This window comes from Hemibagrus wyckioides, linkage group LG14, assembly GCF_019097595.1.
Source record: "Hemibagrus wyckioides isolate EC202008001 linkage group LG14, SWU_Hwy_1.0, whole genome shotgun sequence".
In the NCBI taxonomy this organism is placed as follows: Eukaryota; Metazoa; Chordata; class Actinopteri; order Siluriformes; family Bagridae; genus Hemibagrus; species Hemibagrus wyckioides.
This window is the reverse complement of record NC_080723.1, coordinates 1,129,252-1,156,636: the sequence shown is the minus strand read 5'-3', so window position 1 is coordinate 1,156,636 and position 27,385 is coordinate 1,129,252. Positions and strand designations below refer to the sequence as shown.

General features: G+C 40.7%; 2 protein-coding genes across 4 annotated transcripts in view; one reads left to right on the top strand and one right to left on the bottom strand.

Annotated features, from left to right (window-relative positions):
- Nucleotides 1-4,752, bottom strand: part of sh2d7 (SH2 domain containing 7) — an 8,754-nt gene extending 4,002 nt beyond the window's left edge. The window contains exons 1-4 of one of the 3 annotated variants that reach the window (XM_058407516.1): nt 4,614-4,752; nt 1,055-1,119; nt 712-784; nt 272-402 (exon numbers count right to left, since the gene is read on the bottom strand). In XM_058407516.1, coding sequence (XP_058263499.1) covers nt 272-402; nt 712-754 — 174 coding nt within the window. In that variant the 5' untranslated portion in view covers nt 755-784; nt 1,055-1,119; nt 4,614-4,752. The remainder of the gene's footprint in view (nt 1-271; nt 403-711; nt 785-1,054; nt 1,120-4,613) is intronic. The other 2 variants (XM_058407517.1, XM_058407518.1) reach the window with 2 other exon arrangements.
- On the top strand, nt 4,730-27,385 carry tbc1d2b (TBC1 domain family, member 2B). Its single transcript, XM_058407515.1, has 13 exons — nt 4,730-5,086; nt 10,184-10,334; nt 11,057-11,207; nt 12,467-12,639; nt 12,831-13,057; nt 15,076-15,423; nt 17,094-17,204; nt 17,435-17,631; nt 18,331-18,825; nt 19,625-19,742; nt 21,269-21,454; nt 23,634-23,755; nt 25,566-27,385. The coding sequence occupies exons 1-13, from the start codon at nt 4,730-4,732 to the stop codon at nt 25,759-25,761; spliced, it is 2,832 nt and encodes a 943-aa protein (XP_058263498.1). The 3' UTR covers nt 25,762-27,385.

Below are 27,385 nucleotides of genomic sequence, written 5' to 3'. Positions count from 1 at the left end.
TAATGGAAATATGTCCACCTAAATTATCCGTTACACAATGATATAAAAATAAAAAAGCAAAATCACCTTAACGCATTTTAACAATTAACCACAAAAGTTCATTAATACAAGCTTTAAAGGCAGTGGTGTCGTTACTTATGATGTGTTCATGCCTAATTAATATTCACTAATACAGTGAAATAATTTTAAAACCAAATATCAGCATTTTGAAAAATCATTATAACATGCATTATACTCAATCTTGATATGTTTAAAGGCATTGAAAGTTTACCTTCATGCAAAATAACAGGCAGGTCTGGATCCTATGTGGCCTCTTCTGCTCCATAGAGCGTTCACAAGTGACACTTGTAAGCTGAGTTCTGCAACAGCTCTGTCCAGGGCAGTGTTGATTGCTCCACAGAGCTAATGAACACAAACATCAGCAGGTTAATGCATTCATTTTGCAAGTTTACTTTAATTGATCCTAGCAGCTGCTCAGCTGACGTTGATTTCCATTGACGATAATGAACACATAGAAGAAGAAGGATCGGTTTTATAAGCATCTGATTCAATATACACATATACAAAATGGATCATGGAGACATTAAAGTTTTATGTGTATTATGAAATAATATTTTTAAATAATAAATAATGTTTTCTGTAATAATAATAGAAAAAATCATTATAAAGCCATCCAAAACCAAAAACAACCTCAGAAAACCCGAGACCTACCTGTTGAGGAGTGTTGTCGCATTTGGTGTGATTTGAGTCTCATGTTGCTCAAGACAGATGTTCTCCTCAGCTACTTCAGAGGGAAAAAAGACGTTCTAAAGGTCTACAGACAGTTACAACATTGATATACATTTACATTAGACACCTTCCATGGTGTCTGGAAAATTCAGGGGCAAAAAATTGAACAGCTCATGGTGGTTTGAGTGAGAGTATGAAAAGGAAAAAAAACACACACACACACACAAACACACACACACACACACACACACACACACAGACGTAGATCTAAGGGTTTTCACAAGTTTCCTAAAGAGATGTGGAACTGAGCAGGCAAAGGAAATACTTGCGGTCTCCGGGTGTTCACATACAGTGCAGCTGCTGCAAGAAATGGATGATACCCGTCATTTCCTGTAGGATAAACTGACTGTTAATTATTTTACAGTAGATCAAAGGATTATACAAACAGTATTAAATTTATGTTAAGGATGTTCACTATGTGTATATTGTGAATAAGAGGCCTGGGGTAAGTGTGTGTATGTACACTGATCAGACATAACTTTATGACCACCTGCCTAATATTATGTTGGTTCCCCTTTTGCTGCCAAAACAGGGGCATGGACTCCAACAGACCCATGTGTGTGCTGTGGTATCTGGCACCAAGATGTTAGCAGCAGATACTTTTGATAGATTCTGACCACTGCAGACCGGGAACACCCCACAAGAGCTGCAGTTTTGGAGATGCTCTGATCCAGTGGTCTAGCCATCACAATTTGGCCCTTTTGGTCAAACTTGCTCAATTCCTTACGCTTGTCCATTTTTCCTGCTTCTAACATCAACTTTGAGGACAAAATGTTGACTTGCTGCCTGATATATCCCACCCACTAACAGGGGCCATGATGAGGAGATCATCAGTCTTATTCACTTCACTGGTCACTGCTCACAATGTTAAGCCTGACTGGTGTGTACATAGCAGCCATGCACAGCAGGCACAAATCTACAGTATACAGTACAGGTGATTTTTATCCGCTGAATTACAGGAAGGTTTTTGGCATAAAATACTTTCACTAACTGTGAATATTTAGAGCATCATCTCATCTTAGAGGATCATCTACAACAGAATCAAATGAGTCAGAAAGCTTTATGCCACAAGACCACAGTATCTGTATATCTACAGTTACCCTCTATAGGCATTAGTGATTATATAACTGACTTTCACTATAATGTATTTGCATAAACATTTCAAAAAAGTGCAAATTTACCTTGATTGAACAAAGAAGAAAATATATCTAAAAAATATATATAAGCATAAAAGGAATGTATAAATATGATTTATTTCCCCCAAAAGACACACAAACCTCTACTGTCTGTGTGTTGAAAACTCTGACGAAATTCCTCTTGGATACACACGCAAACACACACGCACACACGCACACACACACACAAACACACACACACTCAGAGTTACCATTAGAATGTTTACTGTAATGTAGAGGTGCTACATCATGGTTAGTCTGGGTGTCTTCATGGTGTTAATGTGACCTGCCTTTTCCTTTGCTGAGTGGGACACACAGACTCTGCAGTGATGTGTCACAGGTTTCACACTGAGCACGCTCAACACCAAGACACACCCACATACAAGCAATTCAACCTTGGGGTGGAATGACAGCAGATTTTACCCCAACCTCAAAACTGGGACTGTCGTATTCCTTTACAGAGGCATTTTTATTTTTTTTTTGATGATTCACAATCGGTAATCAGTGTATGATACACTGGTTCCCACTGGGCAGCACTTGCTAAACAGGAAAGATCTGGGAAGTACAGAAAAGGACTGAAAATGACTGATAATATTATCAGAAATCACAGGGTTTGTCCCCTGTAAAACATTTTTACCATTAAGGTTTTAGCTTTAACAATAATCGTGTTAATTCTGTGGTTCATGGAAATCTTTCATAACGCAAAGTCAACAAGTTTTAGTAAATCATGGTAATATATATATATTGTATATATACTGTTTCTTATACTGACTCAAAACCCACTTTTCCTCCTTCCACTTAAGTCTATTTACACCATGAGGTATGCTGTAATGCCTACAGCACATCACATCATAACTATAAGATTAAACATTACAAAATAAACAATACTGAAGAAATCAGACACTTAAAAAATATTCAATGTTAGCTGAAGACTAGTCACTCTATTAGGTCACAGTTGCTTCGTTTTCCTTTTTATGGATGCCAGAGATGTGACAGAACATGGTAGTTCGTCAGAGAACCTCACGTATGTGATACGCCTGACATTTCTGAAAGGTCACACATCATTTGAAACCAAAAATAATAGCATGGTGATGGCATGTTAATGGCTTGGTAAAGGACAGAATTTAACTAGACACCAAACATACAAGAAAAGTTGTAGGAGTACAGAGGGGAAATGATATACATCAATATTTAACAGGTTTCCATAAGATTCATTCTAAACAACAAGGGTATAAAAAGCATTATTTCTTCAGTGCAGATGTGCTCAGTTCATTTCTGTTTATCAGGAATCTAGATTCTTTGTGTATTTTTACATTTCATACATTTCCTAACAGGTGACACGCTCAGTGTGTTTACGAAAGACATCTGCCAAACAGGAAACCAATGTGTTTCCCTTTCTGAATGTCTCGGCTCTGATATGAACAGCTCGTTCAGCAGCAAATGACAAACGAGGACCGATGGTTAACTTTATGACATGCTGGAAACACACTGATCAACACAGTGTACACTTGAATGCATCACTGGAGGGGAAATTCATAGCCTCATGTCAATCAAGATCCCTTAATAGTTTACCTGTGTGTGACAGATGATAACACTCTCACACTGCATTACTACAACTGTTAGTACTTGTTTCTAGACTCTCTTCTAGACTGGCAGTTTGCACATGTGTACTGTACTGTAATGTAAACACTGACGTAAACATGGTTAAATCCACAACTGTGTTTCATATCTGCACTGCTACCTTTAATTTAACTTATTGTATTCTTTATTTAAGGTTTCTCTTCTTTCTACTTAATCTTATATTTTTGTATATACATATATAAATATAGGCAAAAGTTTTGGGACACCCCTCCAAATCACTGAGTTCAGGTGTTGTTTTTCGGGGGTTGGGCTCGGCCCCTTAGTTCCAGTGAAAGGAACTCTTAATGCTTCAGCTTCATACCAAGACACTTATCCAGAGCGACTTAAAATTTATCTCATATTTTTTTAATATAACTGAGCCATTGAGGGTTAAGGGCTTTGCTCAGGGGCCCAGCAGTAGCAGTTTGATGGACCTGGGATCCGAACTCACAACCATCTAATCAGTAGTCCAACACCCACACATGAAAAAACGTAACTATTATTATTATTATTATTATTATATTGAATAAATAATAAAGGAAATAAAATTACTCTGCAGTCTACTTGGCCTGATGTTACACGGCTCTTCTGCGCCACCTACTGGTACACAATGACTGTTTTTAACAGTGTTGATACTACTTTTTCTTCTTTATATTTATTCAGCATTATTTCACGGTTGTTTTCTCCTCATCGAATATAAATGATTGAAATCCTATAGGTTATCATGTCATGCATTTAACATTACATTATAGTTGTATATAGTATTGGGTATATTTTGTATGTCTCAAATGTCTTATATTTACATTTAGGATACATTTCGCTGATTTGTCAGACACTTTTATGTAATAACGGTACAGTTAATAGTAATGATTTATGTGAATATTTAGCTTTATCAATGCTGGGATTTGATTTCATACAGAACATTTCTGTAGAACACACTCTCAACCCCCGAGCCACCGCCTCCCCCCCTTTCTACGCATGCGCGGAATGACCACGCGTACTATTCAGTGATGTAGTGTGCGCGTTCACCTCGGTCTTCCGCACTACATTTCCCGCGAGTCTCCGCCGCAGCACAAGTATGGGCGACAAGTCATGTGGATGAAAACACAGCCGTGTATCCGCCGCAGTGAAAAGTTCGGAGAAAGATGCGGGAGGAGGAGGATGACACCACCGCCGCCGCCGCCGCCGCCAATCCGGCCAGGAGCTCGCGCGTTTTCGCGGCCAAGTCCGTAGACGTGGCCGAGTGTGACGGCGTGAAGGAGCACGCGCCCAAACTGTGTGGCTACCTGAATAAACTGGTAGGCAAAGGGCCTCTGAAGGGATTCAAAACGCGCTGGTTCATCTACGACCCGAGGAAGTGTTACTTATATTACTTCAAGACTCCTCAGGACGCTCTTCCTCTCGGCTACATCGAAATCGCCGACGCCTCTTTTACCTACGATGTGGAAGGAGAAGAGGGACTGTTTGAGATCCGAACCGCGGGCAAAGAGTACCTCCTGAAGGTAAACTTCAACCCGTTAGCTGTGTGTGTGTGTGTGTGTCTGTCTGTCTGTCTGTCTGTGTGTGTGTCTGTCTGTGTGTGTCTGTCTGTGTGTGTGTGTGTGTGTGTGTGTGTGTGTGTGTGTGTGTGTGTGTGCGCGCGCGCGTGCTAGCTTGCTTAGAGTTTCAACTGCTTTTTAAATGATTTTTGTCAAGCACCAAGTTAGCGTGTTTTGCACAAATACGCATTAAATGTCATCATACCAAGTGGTCAAGTATCAATACTCAGGTATATCTCCCCTCCCACCCTCTGTAAACATAAACACAAACATAAACACACGCCCAGGTCAGTTCAGTCCCCATGAGAAAGCCTGACAACGTTTACATTTTATCTAGAAAACATTTACATCTAATCTCAGTGTCCTGCAGCAAGACAACAGTTATAACTAACACGTACACAATAATCCATCCTGGTCAGTTACTGGCTGCCAGATCCCTGTTCTGACCCTGCCTGAGAGCTGGACAAATAATTGTTTACTGTCTGCTGGAAAGGAAAACTTTACAGATTTATCACTACAACAAAATAAGACAGAATATTGTGAAGTAATAAGGAAGTTGGAAAATATCTCCAAGCAAATTTGATCTGTCTTTGAGCTTAAACTGGATTTTGGACCACAGACTGGGCTTACAAGATCTTAAAGACTATTTAATTCACAGTTTGAAAGAATTGATGCAAAATTTTCTAACTTGTGTATTATAAATTTCCTGTGAAAATGTCATAACATCTGTGAAACCTAACACACCGAGTGACTGGTTATAAATGGCATTTCTTTGTCATTACTTTTTGCTAATTACCAAATACATTACTAAGGACACTATATTGCCAAAAGTTTTGGGACACCCCTCCAAATCATTGAGTTCAGGGGTTGGGCTCGGCCCCTTAGTGCCAGTGAAAGGAACTCTTAATGCTTCAGCTTCATACCAAGACATTTTGGACAATTTCATGCTCTTTGTGGGAACAGTTTGGGGATGAATCCTTCCTGTTCCAACATGGCTGCACACCAGCGACCAAAGCAAGGTCCATAAAGACATGGATGAGTGAGTTTGGTGTGGAGGAACTTGACTGTCCTGCACAGAGTCCTGACCTCAGCCCCATAGAACACCTTTGGGATGAATTAGAGTGGAGACTGTGAGCCAGGCCTTCTCGTCCAACATCAGTGCCTGACCTCACAAATGTGCTTCTAGAGGAACGGTCAAAAATTCCCATAAACACACTCCTAAACCTTGTGGAAAGCCTTCCCAGAAGAGTTGAAGCTGTTATAGCTGCAAAGGGCGGGACAACTCCATATTACATTCATGTGCATGGAAAGGCAGATGTCCCAAAACCTTTGGCCTGGCTCACAGTCTCCGCTCTAACTCAATCATCCGTGTCTTTATGGACCTTGCTTTGGTCACTGGTGGGCAGTCATGTTGGAACAGGAAGGGGTCATCCCCAAACTGTTCCCACAAAGTTGGGAGCATGAAATTGTCCAAAATGTCTTGGTATGAAGCTGAAGCATTAAGAGTTCCTTTCACTGGAACTAAGGGGCCGAGCCCAAACCCTGAAAAACACCTAAACTCAATGATTTGGAGGGGTGTCCCAAAACTTTTGGCAATATAGTGTACATTTTAGGAAGTTGTGTTAGACACCTATATGTATGGCCACACACACACCTCTGGAAGAGTTCATATCATATCCTAGCAGACTCGGCACATTTAAGGAATTCGTTAGTCACCCCATCAGCTGACCGCTCCTTAAACGGGTGTACACAGGAACGGCTCTGATTTGCCACACACACGTTTAAAAAGAAAGCAGTTGTACTTGTTCTGCATGGACTTTTTGCAGCTTTTGCTAATTGAACTTTTGGTTCAGCTCAGGAGTTGAATTACAGCTGAATTGTCTCAAAACAGGAAATCTCCGAGTTTTGTGATGGATCTGGTCCAACGTTGAGAAACAGCAGCTTTGAATGGTGTTTAACGTTTTGAATTGAAACTCCTCTCAAGTCATAGAGGTCTGTGTGGAAGTTTCTCACACTCTTTCAGTGTCTCCATGGGTTTCATTCAGGTTATCTAGTTTTCTCCCACATCCCAAAAAAGTGCACTCTAAATTGTTGTCAGTGAGCTTGTGTGTGTGTGTGTGTGTGTGTGTGTGTGTGTGTGTGTGTGTGTGTGTGCATGATACCCTCCCATGGTCTGGTGTCCCATTCCAGGTGGGTTTTTATCTCATCCCTAGCACTCCGGGAATAGATACCGGATCCTCCACCACCCTGTACTGGATAAAATGGATACTGAAGATGAATGATGATGGACCTTCATATTATTCCACTGCACCTTTACTGTGTGTTAGGATGTAGGTTTAGAAATGGAATGCATTTTCTTGTGTCAATAAGATTAAGTAAAAGGATCCCCTATTTATCTTTATTTGGAATCTTGATATTTTCCAGGGATTGCCAAAAAAACAAACATGAACATCATCTCTTTTGCATGCTGCTGTTCTAGTGTTGTCTCAGGGGAACAAAACAGCAATGGCTGAAATCTTCAGCAAACAGGAAGTGGAATATTCCACCAAATCCTTCAGGTCCAGTTTAAGGGAGCACTTTGGCTTCTTTTTAAGCTCAAGACCTGTGAGTGTGTGTGTGAGTGTGTGTGTGTGTGAGTGTGTGTGTGAGTGTGTGTGTGAGTGTGTGTGTGAGTGTGTGTGTGAGTGTGTGTGTGAGTGTGTGTGTGAGTGTGTGTGTGAGTGTGTGTGTGAGTGTGTGTGTGAGTGTGTGTGTGAGTGTGTGTGTGAGTGTGTGTGTGAGTGTGTGTGTGAGTGTGTGTGTGAGTGTGTGTGTGAGTGTGTGTGTGAGTGTGTGTGTGAGTGTGTGTGTGTGTGAGTGTGTGAGTGTGTGTGAGTGTGTGAGTGTGTGTGAGTGTGTGAGTGTGTGAGTGTGTGAGTGTGTGTGAGTGTGTGTGAGTGTGTGTGAGTGTGTGTGAGTGAGTGTGTGTGAGTGAGTGTGAGTGAGTGTGAGTGAGTGTGTGTGTGTGTCTTGTGAGAGTGTGTGTGAGTGTGTGAGTGTGTGAGTGTGTGTGTGAGTGTGTGAGTGTGTGAGTGTGTGTGTGAGTGTGTGAGTGTGTGTGTGAGTGTGTGTGAGTGTGTGTGTCTTGTGAGAGTGTGAGTCTTGTGAGAGTGTGTGTGAGTGTGTGTGAGTGTGTGTGAGTGTGTGTGAGTGTGTGTGAGTGTGTGTGAGTGAGTGTGTGTGAGTGAGTGTGAGTGAGTGTGAGTGAGTGTGTGTGTGTGTCTTGTGAGAGTGTGTGTGTGTGTGTGAGTGTGTGTGTGAGTGTGTGAGTGTGTGTGTGTCTTGTGTGAGTGTGTGTGTCTTGTGAGAGTGTGTGTGTCTTGTGAGAGTGTGAGTCTTGTGAGAGTGTGTGTGAGTGTGTGTGAGTGTGTGTGAGTGTGTGTGTCTTGTGAGAGTGTGAGTCTTGTGAGAGTGTGTGTGAGTCTTGTGAGTGTGTGTGTGATTCTTGTGAGTGATTCAGTGAGTCGGTGACTGAGGACTGAAAACTTACATCAGCTCTAATACAACAGACATGTTTATGCATCTGCTCTGAGATGGTTAGTAGAATTAGATGAAAATACACACACACACACACACACACACACACATACACACACACACACACACACACAGTGCGTCATTTCTCACGGATATGGTCTGCTACAGAAATCACCACTGCACCGTATGACACGATGTGTGGAGAATGTAGGATTTCTAGATCTAAAGCGATCTAAAGTGTCTAGATGAACACAGAGCTTGGTGCTAGATCATATCACTATTACATCATCAAGTTGTATCGTGTCAAATTTGATGTTTGTGTATCGTCACATCCCTACTGGCTCGCACGTCGTCTCACTCTACTGCTGTCAGTAAGAGGAGATTTATTCAGATTGTACCTGGCCTTGAGATGAATATGGTGGCTTAAAATTAAAGATCTAGATGTGAACATACACTTCTCAAAGTACATTTACAGACAAAAATGAATGGGGGTTTAATAATGAGGGGAAAAAACAGTTCTTTTGAATTGTATGTTTTTCAATAAGTGTAATTCATTACTGTTTACTCGGTCAGTTCCTTTCTATCTTTATTCACTGTCATAAAAAAAGCCACTTGTTTGTTCTCCACATTTCCTCTTAATGTCCCTTTTTTTAATTTAAATCTGTTAATGAGAGTTTGATGAATTCTTGTAAAATGAGACCAGCTATTACTGAATATTATGGAGTTACTTGTGTGCAACCATTCAGAGCACACATTTAACACCTAAAAACATTGTAAACCAGAACCGAGACTGAAACTGTCATGTTCAGGCTCAGTCATGCTCACACCTGACTGTGTTCCTCTAAAGCAGATACAGCAGAGCCCTGTTCCAGCTGTACTGCTATACCAACAACATCTGTGTTCTTAGAACAGAATTCTTCAGGGCTTCACGGTCTGTTTGTTCAAAACTCTTCTTAGGAGGAAGTTTACAAAATATAACACCATCTGAGCCTTGGGTCCACAAATACACACAAATTAATATTATTACAAGAGTTTAAGGCAGTTCATCCCGGGTTTGAACAGGCAGGGGCCGTTCTGTGTGGAGTTTGCATGTTCTTTCCGTGCCTGAGTGGGATTTACTCCGGGTACTCCGGTTTCCTCCCACAGTGTGTGTGTGTGTGGTTGTCTGTCTCTATGTGTGGCCCTGTGATGGACTGGTGACCTGTCCAGGGTGTACCCCTGCCTTTCGGCCTATGTCTGCTAGGATAGGCTCCAGCAGATCCCCGTGACCCTAATTAGGAATAAAGTGGGTATAGACGATGGATGGAACGGATGAAGGCAGTGCATTTGTTAAAAAATAAAAAATTGTAATTAATTAGCTGTTTATTATTTGGTGATTATTATTGACATACATTGAGAACTCTGGACATCATCACTACCTGTTTCACAACTGTGTCACCTTAATAAATAATTGTGATTTTAATATTAAGCAAAGATCACAGATGTGCATCCTCTGCTTGTAATGTCATCCGTTCAGTCCTAGCAAATGTCTCTATATGTGTCCAGGCACCCAGCAGGCAGGTGATGCAATACTGGCTCCAGCAGCTTCAGCAGAAACGATGGGAGTTCAGTAACACACGAGGATGTGGCAACCGAGACAGCGTGTGCTCCCCCACCTTGCTGTTTCCTCACACAGGACTAGTGGCCAAAGATGCTGGTAAGAGCCTGAGCAGTACAACACCACAAATAACCCGTACACACACATTCTCCCGGTGTTACTTAACCATGCTCCTCACTGTGCTGTTGCAGCATACGGGAAAGTCTCAGGACTTTGCTTAGCTCAATAAAGCTGTACTGGATCTCATCAGATTAAGAAGTGACTCAAATACATCAAGTGGCTTAATGTTTAACACACTAGATCTCTCTGTCTCTCTCTCTTTTCTCTCTCTCTCTCTCTCTCTCTCTCTCTCTCTCTCTCTCTCTCTCTCTCTGTCTGTCTGTCTCTCTCTTGTGTGTGAAGTTTTATGAATACACAGCAGGGTTAAAGTTCCTGTGAACATACGATGAAATAGTGCTATAATTTCATTAGCACTGTTTTCTTTCTGCGTTGTTATTAGTTAAGACGACAGTCTAGACTTTTCCAAAAAACCTTTTGGTTACAATAATTTCTTGTGCCAATTTTATTCTTCTTACTGTTATATTTCCTGTAGAGGTTTTTAAGGAAGTGCAGCCGCCGCTTATCATTGTTTACTCAGTCACACACCTGTTAAACAATATTGCTTTTGCAGCTCAGTTGGCAACTAGTGACCTGCTGTCATGTGCTACATGGAGTGTAAGTGAAGCAAGCGTGACCGGTCATGTAGTCAGTGGATTGCAGTGAAAGTTAAGCATTTAAAAAATTTTTTTTAAGGCACCCTAATTATGTGTATTGTGGTACAGATGCCATGTCCCCTGAGCTACCTAATGAAACTATGGAGAGCGCACGCAACGATTTCACAGAGGAGGCAGACGCTAACGGATTGGTTGGACTCCAGACCGCAAGGCAGACAACACACAATTTTTCCTTTCGACAACTGGGCACTGAGCTGAGGTGAGAACCTGTGGCATAGCCTTTGTATTTGTTTCATAAAGATAATTGTATTAGATTAAACTTTGGGAAATTTTCACAAGTCTTTTAAGGATACGCTGTGTTGTTGAGGATATTTATTTATACAGATCTTTCAATTCAATTTTTCATTTCAATTCATTGTATTTGTATAGCGCCTTTTACAATGGACATTGTCTCAAAGCAGCTTTACAGCAGAAAAGAAAAAGAGAAAGGAGAGAAAAAAATAAATAAATAAATTATTAAACTATTTTATCCCTTATGAGAAGCCTGTGGTCATGGTGGCAAGGAAAATCTCCCTGAGATGATCTGAGGAAGAAACCTTGAGAGGAACCAGGCTCAGAAGGGAACCCATCCTCATTTGGGTGACACTGGACAGTGAATAATGTAACTGTAACTAATTAATGTCCTTTCTATAACAGCAATCAATGGCCCATAAGGAACTATTAGGTCAGTGTAGTTCCTGAGGTCATTATAGACACTAATTCCATGCTGTCACAAGCTGATAGATGTAATGGCAGATCTGTGATGGTGTGAAAGTCCCCAAGTGGCTTTGTCCATGGCTGTCTCCTGGGTCACAGGCTGTCCACACAAGTCCATCCACAGCATCAGTGGGCACCACCAAGCGACGAGACTCTGACCAGGGGTAGAAGCAGTGGTCATACTGGAAACTTAGAACACTGGGAGCTCAGGAGTGACTAGTGGCATTACAGCTCGACAGAGAAAGAGAAAGAAAGATATTAAGTATGTTTGTGATCATGTGATGTTTAAAGACAATGTAGGTTGTGTGTAAAGTGCAGGCAGGGACATTCTCATCATAAACACCGGCATTTGCATGAACCTTACCTTACGTTTGGACCTGACAGTAAATTCTTCTATAAAAATGTTCACAGTCAATAGACTGTTGTGTTTTTCTACTAGTGTCTTTCATACCAAATTGCTATAATCAGAGTTAGTTTTCCACAAACGCAAACATTTGTCCATGAATCCATCAATCAAGTACCACTTTCTACCAGCTATTTAATTGTCTGCATCAGTCCAGTATGTGCATAGTAAAAAAAACCCAGAACATCTTTGAGTGCTCATTTTTAGAGCCAGTGAATTTTTGGTATCCACATCACCCTTAGCTATTTCTTGCATTAACCACAACCTTTACTTTCTGTCTTCCTCTCTCTATCTCTTTCTCTCATTCACTCACTCACTCACTCACTCACTCACCCACTCACACACACACACTCCATCAGGAACAGTATGTCTCACTTGCGGCCCAACCGAGGAGGAGAGAGTAGACGCAGTGTGTTTTATACACCCAGCAACGAGGAGTGGGAGATGGTGGATCCCCCCACTAAGGACACTTCAGAACAGAAAGCTCCAGCTGAGAGTCAGCGCCGTGAGAGCCCTTCACACCTCCACAGACGTGAGAGACTGTCTTTCTCTCTTGTTGTTGCTTCTGACAAACTAAAGCAGAATCTCTTTCCTCTTTTCATTTTTCATCATTTCAGTCATAGTAGTGATGCTTGCATGTTTTTTACGCATGTCTTGCAAGTATTTCTTTTTATTTTTTAATTGAACATAAGCAAGCCTTTAAGGTTTTGTTACTCGGCCCAGACTCCATCGGAACAGCGTTCACGTTTGATTTCCGGAACCCGTCGCGCATTAAGCGTCCGTTCCAGACGAGCTTGGTGAAATCGGGCCGCAGTGCAGAGACGTCGCCGGTGGAGTGTAACGGCAGTAAAGCGGTGGAGCTGCAGCTGCGTCTGCAGAGCCAGCAGGAGGAGATGAGGCGCATGCAGGAGGAGCAGAACCACCTACAAGAGGAGCTCAGCAGTCAGAAGGTACAGGAGGGAGACAGACGAATGGGGAAGAGTAAAGATTTAGAAACTCTACACTGCAATTTCATGCAGTACAAATAAAGGCCTGCCTGCAGTATAGTTCCTATTGAGATATGATCCTTTGTGCTTTCAAATGGTTTAAATGGGTGGGTCACAGTGGTATTATGTTCCTGTTTCCTGTGCCTCTGTTATATATGACAGAGACTATATATAAGTGACTATACTAAAGTCATAAAGGGCTAAATGTAGATAACGTGACCATATAAAATGTGAGTGTGTATCTATGTGCATGTGTGTGTATGTGTGTGTATATATATATATATATATATATATATATATATATATATATATATATATATATATATATATATATACTCACATATATATATATATATATATATATATATATATATATATATATATATATACACACACACACATATATATATATATATATTATATATAGTGTGTGTGTGTATGTGTGTATATATATATATATATATATATATATATATATATATATATATATATATATATATATACACACATATGTACATATACACATATGTGTGTATGTATATATATATATATATATATATATATATATATATATATATATATATATATATATGTGTATATATATATATTTGTGTATATATATATGTATATATATATGTGTGTATATATATATGTATATATATATTATATTATTTACTTTTCTGGCTTTTGGCAGATGCTCTTATCCAGAGTGATGTGCAAAAATGCTACACACACATATACACTACTGATTATTGTATGATTTGTTGTAGAGGGAACTGGTTTCTCTTACCCATGCTGACATGAACTCTAAACTAAAACTTTGAAGTCCTGCTGCAAGTCTGCAAGTTCCCTATTTGCTTTACTACTGAGCCCAGATGGGGAATTCCTGCATGTGTGTATGTGTGTATGTATGTATGTATATATGTATGTATATGTGTGTGTGTATGTATGTATGTATATATGTATGTATATGTATGTGTATGTGTGTATATGTGTGTGTGTATGTATGTGTTCATGTGTGTAAATGGGGTGGTGGTGGTGTGGGGTTTACACACATGTCCATTGAATGTTAGCCATAACATTTGTAAATTAGTGTCCAGTAATTATTTTGTTATTCAGCCAAGATTTATATTTCTGTAGAAACCCATCATGCCCGTAATGCACAGCATGTTTGGTGGAATCAAGCTGAATTGTGTTCTCGCTGCAGTCGAACCACACCAGGGTTAGCTCGGAAGAGGAATTGAACCACTTTCCACTAGTGGTCTCAAGCTGGTCACTCTGGTCCACAGTAGAGTGTGGTGTGGTTAATTAGTTTAGATTCTCCATGAATAAATAGTCTATTCAAACAGATTCTGCGAATACACGCATACTTTAAAAATAAATTCTAATTCTAGTTCATGTAATCTGTAGGTCACTGTTAATAATCCCTTGTTTAATAGTATTAGTCTAAAAAGATAAGATATATAGACCTAGAGGTGGTTACGTTTATTTTAATGCAAGGTTTGGATAAAAAAAAAAAAAAAAGATGAATCAAATGGGTTAAAGGCTTTTATTACAATCTTGGCATGTCATTCTAATTGGTTCTTTATGTATTCCTTTATAAAACACTAAGTCTCAATGTCCATCCCCCTATTCTTCCAACTTCTAGCTTTTCCTCCCAGTTTGTCAGTTAAGGTTTATGGTTGAGCTGAACATGATCAAGAGACCATGCATGACCATTGACCCTTTTAGTTTAAGTGTTTTTCTTTCTTAGTCAGCACAGAGACAACTAGAGAAGACAGTGGTAACTGAATTGGTCAGCACATCCACAACTAAATAAGGTGTATTCTCATGAACTTTGACTTCAGAAGACCTTGATCAAGCACAGAGAAGTCACTGTGTTGCTTCTATTGTCTCGTTCAGTCTGAGTGTGTCATGACACTCTCTGAGCCTATAGCCAGAGCAAATATTCTGATTAAGTCTGATTTCTTCTCTTCCGATAGGAGCTGGTGCGTCTCCTCCAGCAGACTCTGAGGACTGCTCAGTGTGAGCGCTGGTCAGGGGAGATGGACATGGCTGGGGCAATAACTGAGCGAGACGGCCAGATCCAGGCTCTGTGTGGTCACATGGAGAGACTGGCACTGGAGAAAGAGAGCTTGCAGCAGGAGCTGAAGGGGCTGAAGATCAAAGTGGGAGAGATTAACGATCAGTTAGGCATGCTGATGGAGACCATCCAGGCCAAAGACGAGGTCATCATGAAGCTGTCACAGCAGAGCCAGGAAGGGAGCAGCGAGGCTGTCGAGTGCAGCTCTCCTGCAGCACGGGACCTGCAAGAGCTCCAGCAACTGAGGGTAAGCAGACCTGTTAACATTATAAGGTTAGTTTAAAGAGCATTGTATAGATGCTACAAAATTTACGGTACTACGTATAAAATCAGCGCATAAATAAAGACAGAAGTATGCAGTGTCATATATATTTAGATATCCAGTTTATACAAAGTTGTAAAATGTGAACTAATTCATTAGACAGTATTTCATTTTTTAGGTTATTGGGCAATGTTTTGCAATTATGGGAACAGAAATACACGATATTGCCAAACGTTTCATTGAATTCAGGTGTTCCAATCACTTCCATGGCCACAGGTATATAAAATCCAGCACCTAGGCATACAGACTGCTTCTACACACATTTGTGAAAGAATGGCTCGCTCTCAGGATCCCAGTGAATTCACGCGTGGTACCGTGATAGGTTTCCACCTGTGCAATAAGTCCATTCATGAAATTTCCTCACTACTAAATATTCCATGGTCAACTGTTAGTGCTATTATAACAAAGTGGAAGCAATTGGGAACAACAGAAACTCAGTCCATGAAGTGGTAGACCAGGTAAAATCACAGAGCGGGGTCAGCGCATGCTGAGGTGCAAGGTGCACAGAAGTTTCAAACTTACTACAGAGTCAATAGCTACTGACCTCCAAACTTCACCAGGCCTTCAGATTAGCTCACGAACAGTGTGTAGAGAGCTTCATGGAACGGGTTTTCATGGCCAAGCAGCTGCATCCAAGCCTTACATCACCAAGTGTAATGCAAAATGTGGGACGCAGTGGTGTAAAACACACTGCCACTGGACCCTAGAGCAGCGGAAGCATGTTCTCTGGAGTGACCAATCATGCTTCTCTGTCTGGCAATCCAAGTGCATTGTGCCAAGGGGGGATTATGGTGTGGGGTTGTTTTTCAGGGGTTGGGCTCGGCCCCTTAGTTCCAGTGAAAGGAACTCTTAATGCTTCAGCTTCATACCAAGACATTCTGGACAGTTTCATGCTCTTTGTGGGAACAGTTTGGGGATGACCCCTTTCTGTTCCAACATGACTGCACACCAGCGACCAAAGCAAGGTCCATAAAGACATGGATGAGTGAGTTTGGTGTGGAGGAACTTGACTGGCCTGCACAGAGTCCTGACCTCAACCCCATAGAACACCTTCGGGATGAATTAGAGACCTTCTGGTCCAACATCAGTGCCTGGGGCAGGACAACTCCATATTAAAACCCTACGGTTTAAAAATGGGATGTCATTAAAGTTCATGTGCATTTAAAGGCAGACATTCCAAAACTTTTGGCAGTATAGTGTATGAGCATGACAGAATGCCAACTTCTTGTTTGATTGTGTGAATATTATGGAAATCATATTTTGTGCATGTTAGTCATCAAATTTTAATTTGGTTGAACACAAATAAGAGTTTGACACTCACCAGAAGATCATTTGAGGGAAGAATGGTGTTCTTTCAAGGTCCAGCACCTTACTGAGACACTTAATGTTGGTTTTTCCTTTAATTTGTTACCCTTTATCCATCTATTGGAAGTTCAATGTTGTGCTTGGTTGAGGCAGTTAAACAAGACTACATGATTTTTTGATCCTGAGAGTCACTATATTTTTTAATTTTGACCAGTTTTACTAAAAGCAGTGACCAGTAAATTTGTAGAATGATCAGGTCATAAATGTTCCTGGTTGTTCTGGTGTTTCAGGACAGACTTCAGGGCTACAAATCCCAGAATAATTTCCTGAACAAAGAAATCCTTGAATTGACAGTGTTACGAAGGAATGCTGAATCTAGAGAGAAGTTCCTGGAGGCGAAGGTAAGTGTGTGTGTGTGTGTGTGTGTGTGTGTGTGTTGTTGTTGTTGTTGTTGTTTTTTATCAGTACAGGAAGCAACAGAGGGAAAACCTTGACCCCTTTTTGCATATTTCTGACTCCAGTTTGCCTTTTTGTTGATTCAGTATCACATCACTTCCCATTTTGTAGTGGAAGCATCTGCGTAGTCATTTTGTTTTAATGTCTCTGAACGTTTCTCTTGGTCTGGGTGCAGTACACTGCTCTGGAAGCCAAGCTGTGCCAGGTGGAGAGTAAGTACCTGGTGCTCCTGCAGGAGGTAAACACTCCGGTGTGCTCCTCATCTGAGCAGAGTCCAAGCGGTGATGTCATATCTAGGCTACTGGAGGATGCTCTGGAGGTGGAGAGTTCTGATCAGCAGGAGCACATGATTCTCAAGCCCCATCCTGTCAGGTAGAACAACTCTCAAAATGCTGCTCAAACGTCAGCATTCTGTTTCTCATGTCAGTTTCTGTTCATTATTCACAGTAAAATACACCACACTGACACCATCTAAAATCATCAGTTAGGTCTTTTTGCTTGGGTGTTCAGCTTATAGCCTAAACAGCAGTAATAGACTTACTGTAATAGCTGCATGACTGTGTGGTAGAGGAACAAGAACTTTTCCATGCTCTACAAAAATAAACTGCTGTTTATTTATTACTCCTCTTTCACACCAAGGTATAAATTAAGCCTTGTATCTCACAGCCTTCAAGGCACACCTCCTGCAAATTTGTTATTTATTCAACAAAAACCACATTTTCTAATACAAGATAAAATAAAATAGGGTTACAAAGGTTGGCTTAAAGATGATTAAATTAAAATAAAAAAGGAAAGTCATCTGTTTTATTATGAAGTGAAAAAGATGTTACTGAAAAGGACATGCTTACCTCCCATCTTCAGGACATGTGCTGAAATTAAATAGGGAAACCACACCAACCATGCACAGCAGTCACTTACTGGCATATTCAGAGAACTGATAATCTTACCATAGATACTAACTAAAATAAATAAACTTGAAATGTTGAAAGTATTTAAGTACACATCTGCAAAGTGTAATTTACTTTAATTAAAATAAATGTGCTGTTGATGTAATTCCTCTCTCCATACCAGTGAGTACGATGTGTATGGCTTTAAAACCGTTCCGGAGGAGGAGGATGAGGAAGAGAAGCTGGTAGCCAAAACTAGAGCTCTAGAGCTCAGGTGTCTCTCTCTGACTGACCAGGAAGTGTCCGTTGGGGTGAAGTGGGAAAACTACTTGGCTAGTACCGTAAATAGGGAGATGGTGCGCTCACCTGAGCTGAAGTCGTTGATCCGCAGTGGCGTGCCTCACGTGCATCGCTCCAAAGTCTGGAGTTGGTGTGTTAACTTCCATGTGAAGAAGATCCGCGATTGCCAGAAGCCAGACTACTATGAGAGTCTGTTGTGCACAGCGAGGGACAAACCTAACCCAGCTTCTAAGCAGATAGAGCTGGACCTGCTGCGCACACTGCCTAATAACAAGCACTATGCCTCACCTTCAGCTGATGGCATCCAGAAACTCAGAAACGTTCTGCTGGCATTCTCCTGGAGGAACCCTGACATCGGCTACTGTCAGGGACTTAACAGGTAAGCAAACAATACTGCTTTTCTCTAAAATAGTTAGAATAATAATAACTATATACACTGAGCAGGTATAAAATTGTGAGCAGTGACCAGTGAAGTGAATAAGACTGATGATCTCATCATGGCACCTGTTAGTGGGTGGGATATATTAGGCAGCAAGTCAACATTTTGTCCTCAAAGTTGATGTTAGAAGCAGGAGAAGCATAAGGATTTGAGCGAGTTTGATGAAGGGCCAAATTGTGATGGCTAGACCACTAGATCAGAACATCTCCAAAACTGCAGCTCTTGGACTGCCCATCTCGATCCATGGACTCCACACCTAGCAGCTTACAGGACTTAAAGGATCTGCTGCTAACATCTTGGTGCCAGATCCCACAGCACACCTTCAGGGATCTAGTGGAGTCCATGCTTTGATGGGTCAGGGCTGTTTTGGCAGCAAAAAGGGGGACCAACACTGTATTAGGCAGGTGGTCATAATGTTATGCCTGATCGGTGTGTGTGTATATATAGCACCGTTTCATATACTGGTAATGTAGTCTAAAGTTCTTAACTATATGTTAAGTAAGACATCACAAACAGAAAGCTATTCAGCTTAAAATAAATAAATGAAAGGATTAATAATATGAAAGAATGTGGATATTATCTAGAAAGGTATCATCGTATAAGCAAAAATAAATTGATTAATAAGTTATAGTAAGAATCTTTTGTTATTTTTATATTGTTGAACTATTGCAAATAGTGAACTAGTAAATGATCCACAATTTATTTTTTTTTCTCCCTCTCTGCCTTTAAACTCTTTCAGGCTAGCCGCCATAGCTCTTCTCTATCTGGAGCAGGAGGAAGCTTTCTGGTGTCTAATCACCATTGTGGAAGTTTTCATGCCACGAGACTATTACACCAAGACGCTCCTCGGCTCACAGGTACTATTAACAGCCACTGCTGGTCATTTTGTTTCCTATTTTCACAATTGGAAAAAAATGGCAGAGCTACTGCCTGGTGTAGAGCAGTCAGAGATGGAGTGCATCCTATCAGCATGTGACTTTTAGATGACTGTGATTCATTAGTCTGGACTGTACGTGTTCTGTGTGGTTCCCATGATTCTGCATGCTTTTGTGGTATGTAATGCATGGACAACTTTTCCTAAACTTGATACAGAGCTCTAGATGACTTGATTTTTCTTTAGTGTGTCAGGATTCATGCTGGATGTCTGGTGGAAACTGTGAGTCACTGTGTATTATAACTAAGGCCAGGAAATGTGTTGATATACACCAGTATGATGTTATCTCAGTATACAGAGTATAAAGGGAGATTTAGAAATTCAGGAATTCTAAAATAAAAAAATGTGAAATAAGATCCACAGTGGTACTATCTATTTTCTTTTTCTTTAGTCACGGTATTAACATGCATTCTAAAGTAATGTATTTGTGTAATGCTGTTTTTCGAGGGAACTTCCCCACCAGTTTATTTGGCCAGAAACAAAACATGTGCTGCAGTGTGACATAAGCAGTGTTGCATTACAGTACAGCCACCTCCAAACATAGATTTCATTATTAATATCATTGCAGCTGTTTCTAAACTACATATTCCATATTTTTCAGAAAGGCTCCTACCCTCCCTCTTATTATCTGAACATCATGCATTGTTTTGAATTAAAGTCCTTTCTTAAATGGACATTTGCTTGATTCTTGTCTAATAGATTAATCACATACATCCTGTCACCTGAACCAGTCCAGGGGAAATTGCCCCAGCAGTCATCTAATACCTCTTGTCCCAATTCACATGAATTGACGGAACAAACTAGCCGCTTCACTAGCTTCAGAAGTGAGGAAAGATAGTTACATAAAGAGATTGCAAACAGTTAAAGACAGGAAACTGCAGATGGGTCACAGAAATCTTTCTCCTTCACAGAGAACTGGTCAGTTATTTTTCTTCTGTCTCGTAGCACTTTGTGAGTTGAAGTGCGTTTCTTTAATCCGTTACTATAGATGTTGGAAATAGTATATGTGTAGCTTTAATGATATCATGAGTGTTTCAAATTGGTTAATAAAAGGTTTTAGTAGTACGAGGCATTCCTGCAGATTCTGAATAAAATAATTTATTCAGCAAAACACATCCTTATTCCATGACATTGATGTCCAGTCTGATGTATCGTTAATTATCTGTTCCTTATTTGAAACACTGTAGTGTAGTGAATATTACGTTCTCTTTATTTGCACAGTGAAATTCCACCTTCACATATCCCATCCTTGGGGGTTGGGGTCAGAGCGGAGGGTCAGCCATGATGCAGCGCCCCTGGGGGTGGGTTTGGGGGCCTTGCTCAAGGGCCCTACGGTGGCAGCTTGGCGGTGCCCTCAGTCTACCGGTCAACGACCCAGAGCCTTAACCACTTGAGCTGTTAGATTTATGATGGACTGCATGTGAAGCAGTGTATTTTTCTGGTCTGCAGGTGGACCAGCGTGTGTTTAAGGACCTGATGAGCGAGAAGCTGCCAAGACTTCATGCACATTTTGAGCAGTATAAAGTGGACTTCTCCCTCATCACCTTTAACTGGTTCTTGGTGGTGTTTGTGGACAGTGTGGTCAGTGACATCCTCTTCAAAATATGGGATGCTTTTCTCTACGAGGGACCGAAGGTAAGAATGTGAACATCAGCATTTAGGTGTAGAGCACGTCTTGTGCAGAATTGTGCCACATGTTTTGCGTGTTACATTAAAATTCTGTTATTTAGGTATAGATATTAACTAGGGTATGTTAGACATGGTGTGATTGGATTTACAGCCTACGATTTACACGAAGCATTCCACCGGCTGAATGGAAATCGACATAGCAGACACTTTCGAACATTATAAACAGATGGATCATTTTAATGCCACAGGTCTGCTATAAGATTAGTCCAGACATGCTGGGTTTCTTCATGTTTCATGACTGTGTCCAGTATCGTGACTGTGTTTATCTGCTGTTGAGCAGGGCACTGGGAAAGAGGAGGTTTTTGAGCTCCGTACTGGGAGCAGTAAATAGGTTTCCACAGTAATACTGGTATAGAAGATAAAATGCACAGCATAACTAAAGCTTTTTTGATGGCAAAACTTTGACTTTTTCTATAAGAATTCAATGTTTATAGAAAAGCATTGGCAGAAAACTAGTCAGAGTACTATACTTTAAAAAGCAAATGATAAAATGTCAAAGAACAGATGACCCTCACCTGATACAGGAGGTTGTTTAATAAGGTGCACTACAATAAACACATGACATTTCCCTGGAAGATTGTTCTGAGCAGCAATAAACGGAACAGGATGTAGGCTTCGATCATCTGATTACACTTTCATCTTTTTATGTCTAGATTTATGTTTCAGAGCCAAAGTGTTTCATTGCAAGCCATGTCAGGTCTCAACATGTCCTAAACAATTAAAAATATGTCTCGGAAATGTTATATTTTGTTAAATGGCAATTGCCACATTAGGCAAAAATAAATTTGTACACCTTCCCATTGCACTAAGCAACGAGTTCATATTTGTTTACAGGACTGTATATTTGGGGAGAACAGTTAACTGACCATTCAGGTGTTCATTCTGCTTTGTGTATGTACATATAAAATGATCCTGCTCTTGTAGTGTGCATCAGAAGGCTTCAGGTTTGTGGATTTCACCTGGTATGGCAGATGTGCACTGCTCTGGTAAGGCTATAGGCTCAAATATTGACATTCACTCATATGGACATTTCTGTTTATCTGCTGTGTTCTATAGGGTTGAGGTCAGGACTCTGGTTAGTGCAAGTAAGCATGCTATTGTTTTGTAAACATATGTAGACATAAAATTATCAGTTTATAGCAGCATTTAAATGTGCTGTGCAAGAACAGACGGAGGACAACGGAGGAGTTTTGTGAGATTTTAGAAGGGCATAAATAAATAAATCAAGTGAATAGTGAATTAAATGAATATAGTATAAATTACATAAAGAATAATTAATAAAGAAAAGCTGCAATGCAATGAGGAGGTGATGGTGAGAGTGTACATAAATAGGCGACGTTTTCTTCAGCCACATCACGTGTTGGTGTGTATTGGCATTTGCATACTCTTTTTTACACTGAAATAATACATATTTTTAGTGCAGATAAGTAGACAAATATGGATTTAGTCTGGATTTCTGTGAATCTGCTCAGTGGCAATGTCTTTCATTTCATTAAAAATGAATTTGCATATTTTGACATCACTGCAAAGGCTCTTCAATGAAAATTTTCCTCCATATCAAGTGAGCCATGAGGGATTTTCTCATGTCTACCCAGTCAGTGCTCAAATCAATTTCAGTTCCTGTTCTTTTTTGGGGATTCGTGCCTCCAGCGTCATCGGCATTAAGTGAAATGTATCGCTGTGTGGTTCAGGTGTTGAATTTCATGCTAATACCACTGTGTTGTTCAGATGTAGTGGTATGTTTTGGGTTATGACGCTTCCTTATTCTCGCCTCGTGTTCCTCTTTTGAGCTCCCTGGTACAGTAAAATCTGAGTCTCTCCAGGACTTCTGTCTACTTTGTGGTCATCTGTATCCAGGAGAGGGTTTGTGTTCTGCTTAGCAGTTGAAGATATTTTGGGATTGATCATCGGGCAGAACATGCGAAAAATAGCTTGAGCTCAGCATCAAACTGGAGACCCAGGCTGTGTCAGTAATGTGTCCAATACATTTCTGACTGCTAAAAGTAATGGATGTCCTTCAAGAGTTTGTTGAGGACGATTCTTTCCAAAAAAATGGTTGATTCCTATGAGGGTGAAAGATTCCTAAGATCTGCATCTATCTAACTTTCGTTCTTTACTTTAACAGATCATTTTTCGCTTCGCCCTCGCTCTCTTCAAGTGCAAAGAGGAAGAATTTTTGAAGCTACAGGACCCCATGGCCATCTTTAAGTATCTTCGATATTTCACACGAACAATTCTAGATGCAAGGTGAATTTATTTTTATATATATATATATATAATGACATTTATATTTATATAATTTATATTAATATTTATACATTTATTTATATCTTTTCATGTGATAACACTGAAGAAATGACCCTCTGCTCCAATGTAAAAATACAGTGTAAATTTGTTGTCCCCTCAAAATAACTCAACACACAGCTATTAATGTCTAAACCGTGGGCAACAAAAGTGACCACACCCCTAAGTGGAAATGTCCAAATTGGGCCCAAAGTGTCAATATTTTGTGTGGCCACCATTATTTTCCAGCACTGCCTTAACCCTCTTGGGCATGGAGTTCACCAGAGCATCACAGGTTGCCACTGGAGTCCTCTTCCACTCCTCCATGATGACATCACAGAGCTGGTGGATGTTGGAGACCTTGTGCTCCCCCACCTTCCGTTTGAGGAGGCCCCACAGATGCTCAATAGGGTTTAGGTCTGGAGACATGCCTGGCCAGTTCATCACCTTTACCCTCAGCTTCTTTAGCAAGGCAGTGGTCATCTTGGCGGTGTGTTTGGGGCCGTTATCATGTTGGAATACTGCCCTGCGGCCCAGTCTCCGAAGGGAGGGGATCATGCTCTGCTTCAGTATGTCACAGTACATGTTAGTATTCATGGTTCCCTCAATGAACTGTAGCTCCCCAGTGCCGGCAGCACTCATGCAGGCCCAGACCATGACACTCCCACCACCATGCTTGACTGTAGGTAAGACACACTTGTCTTTGTACTCCTCACCTGGTTGACACCACACACGCTTGAACCATCTGAACCAAATAAGTTTATCCTGGTCTCATCGGACCACAGGACATGGTTCCAGTAATCCATGTTCTTAGTCTGCTTGTCTTCAGCAAACTGTATGCAGGCTTTCTTGTGCATCATCTTTAGTAGAGGCTTCCTTCTGGGACGACAGCCATGCAGACCAATTTGATGCAGTGTGTGGCGTATGGTCTGAGCACTGACCGGCTGACCCCCCACCCCTCTGACAAGCTGACCCCCCACCCCTTCAACCTCGTGCACTCAACTTCTTTGGTGGACCATGGTGAGACCTGTTCTGAGTGGAACCTGTCCTGTAAAACCGCTGTATGGTCTTGCCCTCCATGCTGCAGCTCAGTTTCAGGGTCTTGGCAATCTTCTTATAGCCTAGGCCATCTTTATGTAGAGCAACAATTCCTTTTTTCAGATCCTCAGAGAGTTCTTTGACATGAGGTGCCATGTTGAACTTCCAGTGACCAGTAAGAGAGAGTGTGAGAGCGGTAACACCAAATTTAACACACCTGAGACCTTGTAACACCAAAAAGTCACATGACACCTACAAGATGACCACTGCCTTGCTAAAGAAGCTGAGGGTAAAGGTGATGAACTGGCCAAGGATGTCTCCAAACCTAAACCCTATTGAGCATCTGTGGGGCCTCCTCAAATGGAAGGTGGGGGAGCACAAGGTCTCCAACATCCACCAGCTCTGTGATGTCATCATGGAGGAGTGGAAGAGGACTCCAGTGGCAACCTGTGAAGCTCTAGTGAACTCCATGCCCAAGAGGGTTAAGGCAGTGCTGGAAAATAATGGTGGCCACACAAAATATTGACACTTTGGGCCCAATTTGGACATTTCCACTTAGGGGTGTACTCACTTTTGTTGCCAACGGTTTAGACATTAATGGCTGTGTGTTGAGTTATTTTGAGGGGACAGCAAATTTACACTGTTATACAGGCATTTTTTTTTTTTTAAACATTTCTTTTGCTCAAATCCATAAACCACTGATGTTCAGGTTTATGAAGGCCTTTCTCTCTTGCAGAAAGCTGATTAACATGGCGTTTGTGGATATGAACCCATTCCCATTAAGACAAATCCAAAACCGCCGCACTTTTCACCTGGAGAAGGTTCGACTGGAGCTCACCGAGCTGGAAGCCATTCGCCAGACATTTTTACGTGAGAGGGATACCTCCCAAAATGGACGCACGCTTATCAGTGACGATGAAGAGGACAACTGAATCCCTGCCCCAGACATCCACACCACGTCCATCTGTGTGAGACCGTGATGTAGCTTTGTTCTTTCTTTCTTTCTCTCTCTCTCTCTCTTTCTCTCTCTGTCCAGTTTACACCCCACTTTTTGTTTATAGAGGTGCAGAGTTTGGGGCAAATATTTATAGTACAGCAATCTGGATGGTGGAATCTCTTTACTTTCTTGCATTGTGGTAAACCACTTTGTTTACCAGAATCTTTCCGTCCTGTTCCTTTCCAAACGTTGCCAGTTGGAAAAGATATTGTTTTTATTACAGATCACCTTAAACAGTCTACAGGTTAATGAGCGAGAGGTTGTTTACTGGGCAAAAGTTTTACTTCCTAAAGGTTTGAGTTTTCACGTCACACCAAACATGCAGTTCAGATGTTATTACAATCAAAAATCTTTCACACTTTTACAGTTGTTTACCTCTCATATCATGTCTTAAATAAATATATATATATATATATATATATATATATATATATATATATATATATATATATATATATATATATATATATATATATATATATATATTATTCTGTTATCCAGGTTCTTTCATTCATTCATCTCCACTGTCTTATATTCAGGTCTGTGGATTCAGATCATATCTTGGGAACATGACACGGGAATATATCCTGGATAGGATGTACATCACAGACCAACACACACACTTATTTACAACTAGGGGCGGTTTAGAGTAGCCAGGTGAATGCTTTTGGGAGATTTAGACCCCAGAGAAAACCTACAGGAACATGAGGAGAACGTTCGAGCTCATGATTGAACCTCAGACCCCAAATCTGTAAAGTGCCACTTATTAATCATATTAGGCTTGTTATATTCAATAATTTCAGGTTTTGATTGTCATATTTTCTTGGTACCTTTATTGCTGTTTTCATTTCCTTATGAAGCACTTAAATCACTTTAAATGATGGATACTCAACCAGTTCCCTAAACTGGGAAGCTGAACCTGAGAAGTAGCCATTTCTTGTGTGTGTGTGTGCATGCATGAAGTATCAGCAAAAGCTCAGTGAAAATTCTTGTGATGACACTTAGCTGCTGGAAAGCTTGGACAATGCATATCATCTTGTCTGTCAGAGCCAGGCTGCTTGAGTTATTTTCTGCTTGAGTCACATTTCTTTGTAAGCAATCAGCTGGGTTTGGAGCAGTGTGAATGTTCAGGATTCAGCCATAAATCCAGTGCTGTTTGTAATAATTGGCAGTTTGTGGCCTTGAACTTTAACACAGCATTGTGAATGCAAGTTAATGGAACTGAAAATAATTTCCCATGTATTGGTAAAAGTTCTGGACATGACATACTCTGCATTTTGGTACTGATTGAATGGTATGAGGTGTACCACCTTTTCTTCCACAGGGAACAGTATTTAGTTGTTTTTAAATAATGATTATAACAATCTTTTATTATGTGAAACTTTTGATACCCATTCCTTACACACATTGCCTGTTTTTAGCGTTTAAATGCATGTAAAAATGTCAGGTGCCTTTGTGATGGCCGCTTGATCGAATTGCCCCTTTATAATGCCGGCTTTGTTTTTCATACATGTTGTTATTTGCTTCTTGTTGTTGTTGTTGTTGTTGTTGTTTTTTTT

Excerpts from the sequence above, each read along its gene's own strand:
- tbc1d2b (XM_058407515.1), top strand. The coding sequence starts at position 4,730 with ATGCGGGAGGAGGAGGATGACACCACCGCCGCCGCCGCCGCCGCCAAT. Across the intron at positions 13,058-15,075 it reads AGGAGCTCAGCAGTCAGAAG|GAGCTGGTGCGTCTCCTCCA; the intron begins GTACAGGAGGGA and ends CTCTTCCGATAG. Across the intron at positions 15,424-17,093 it reads AAGAGCTCCAGCAACTGAGG|GACAGACTTCAGGGCTACAA; the intron begins GTAAGCAGACCT and ends CTGGTGTTTCAG.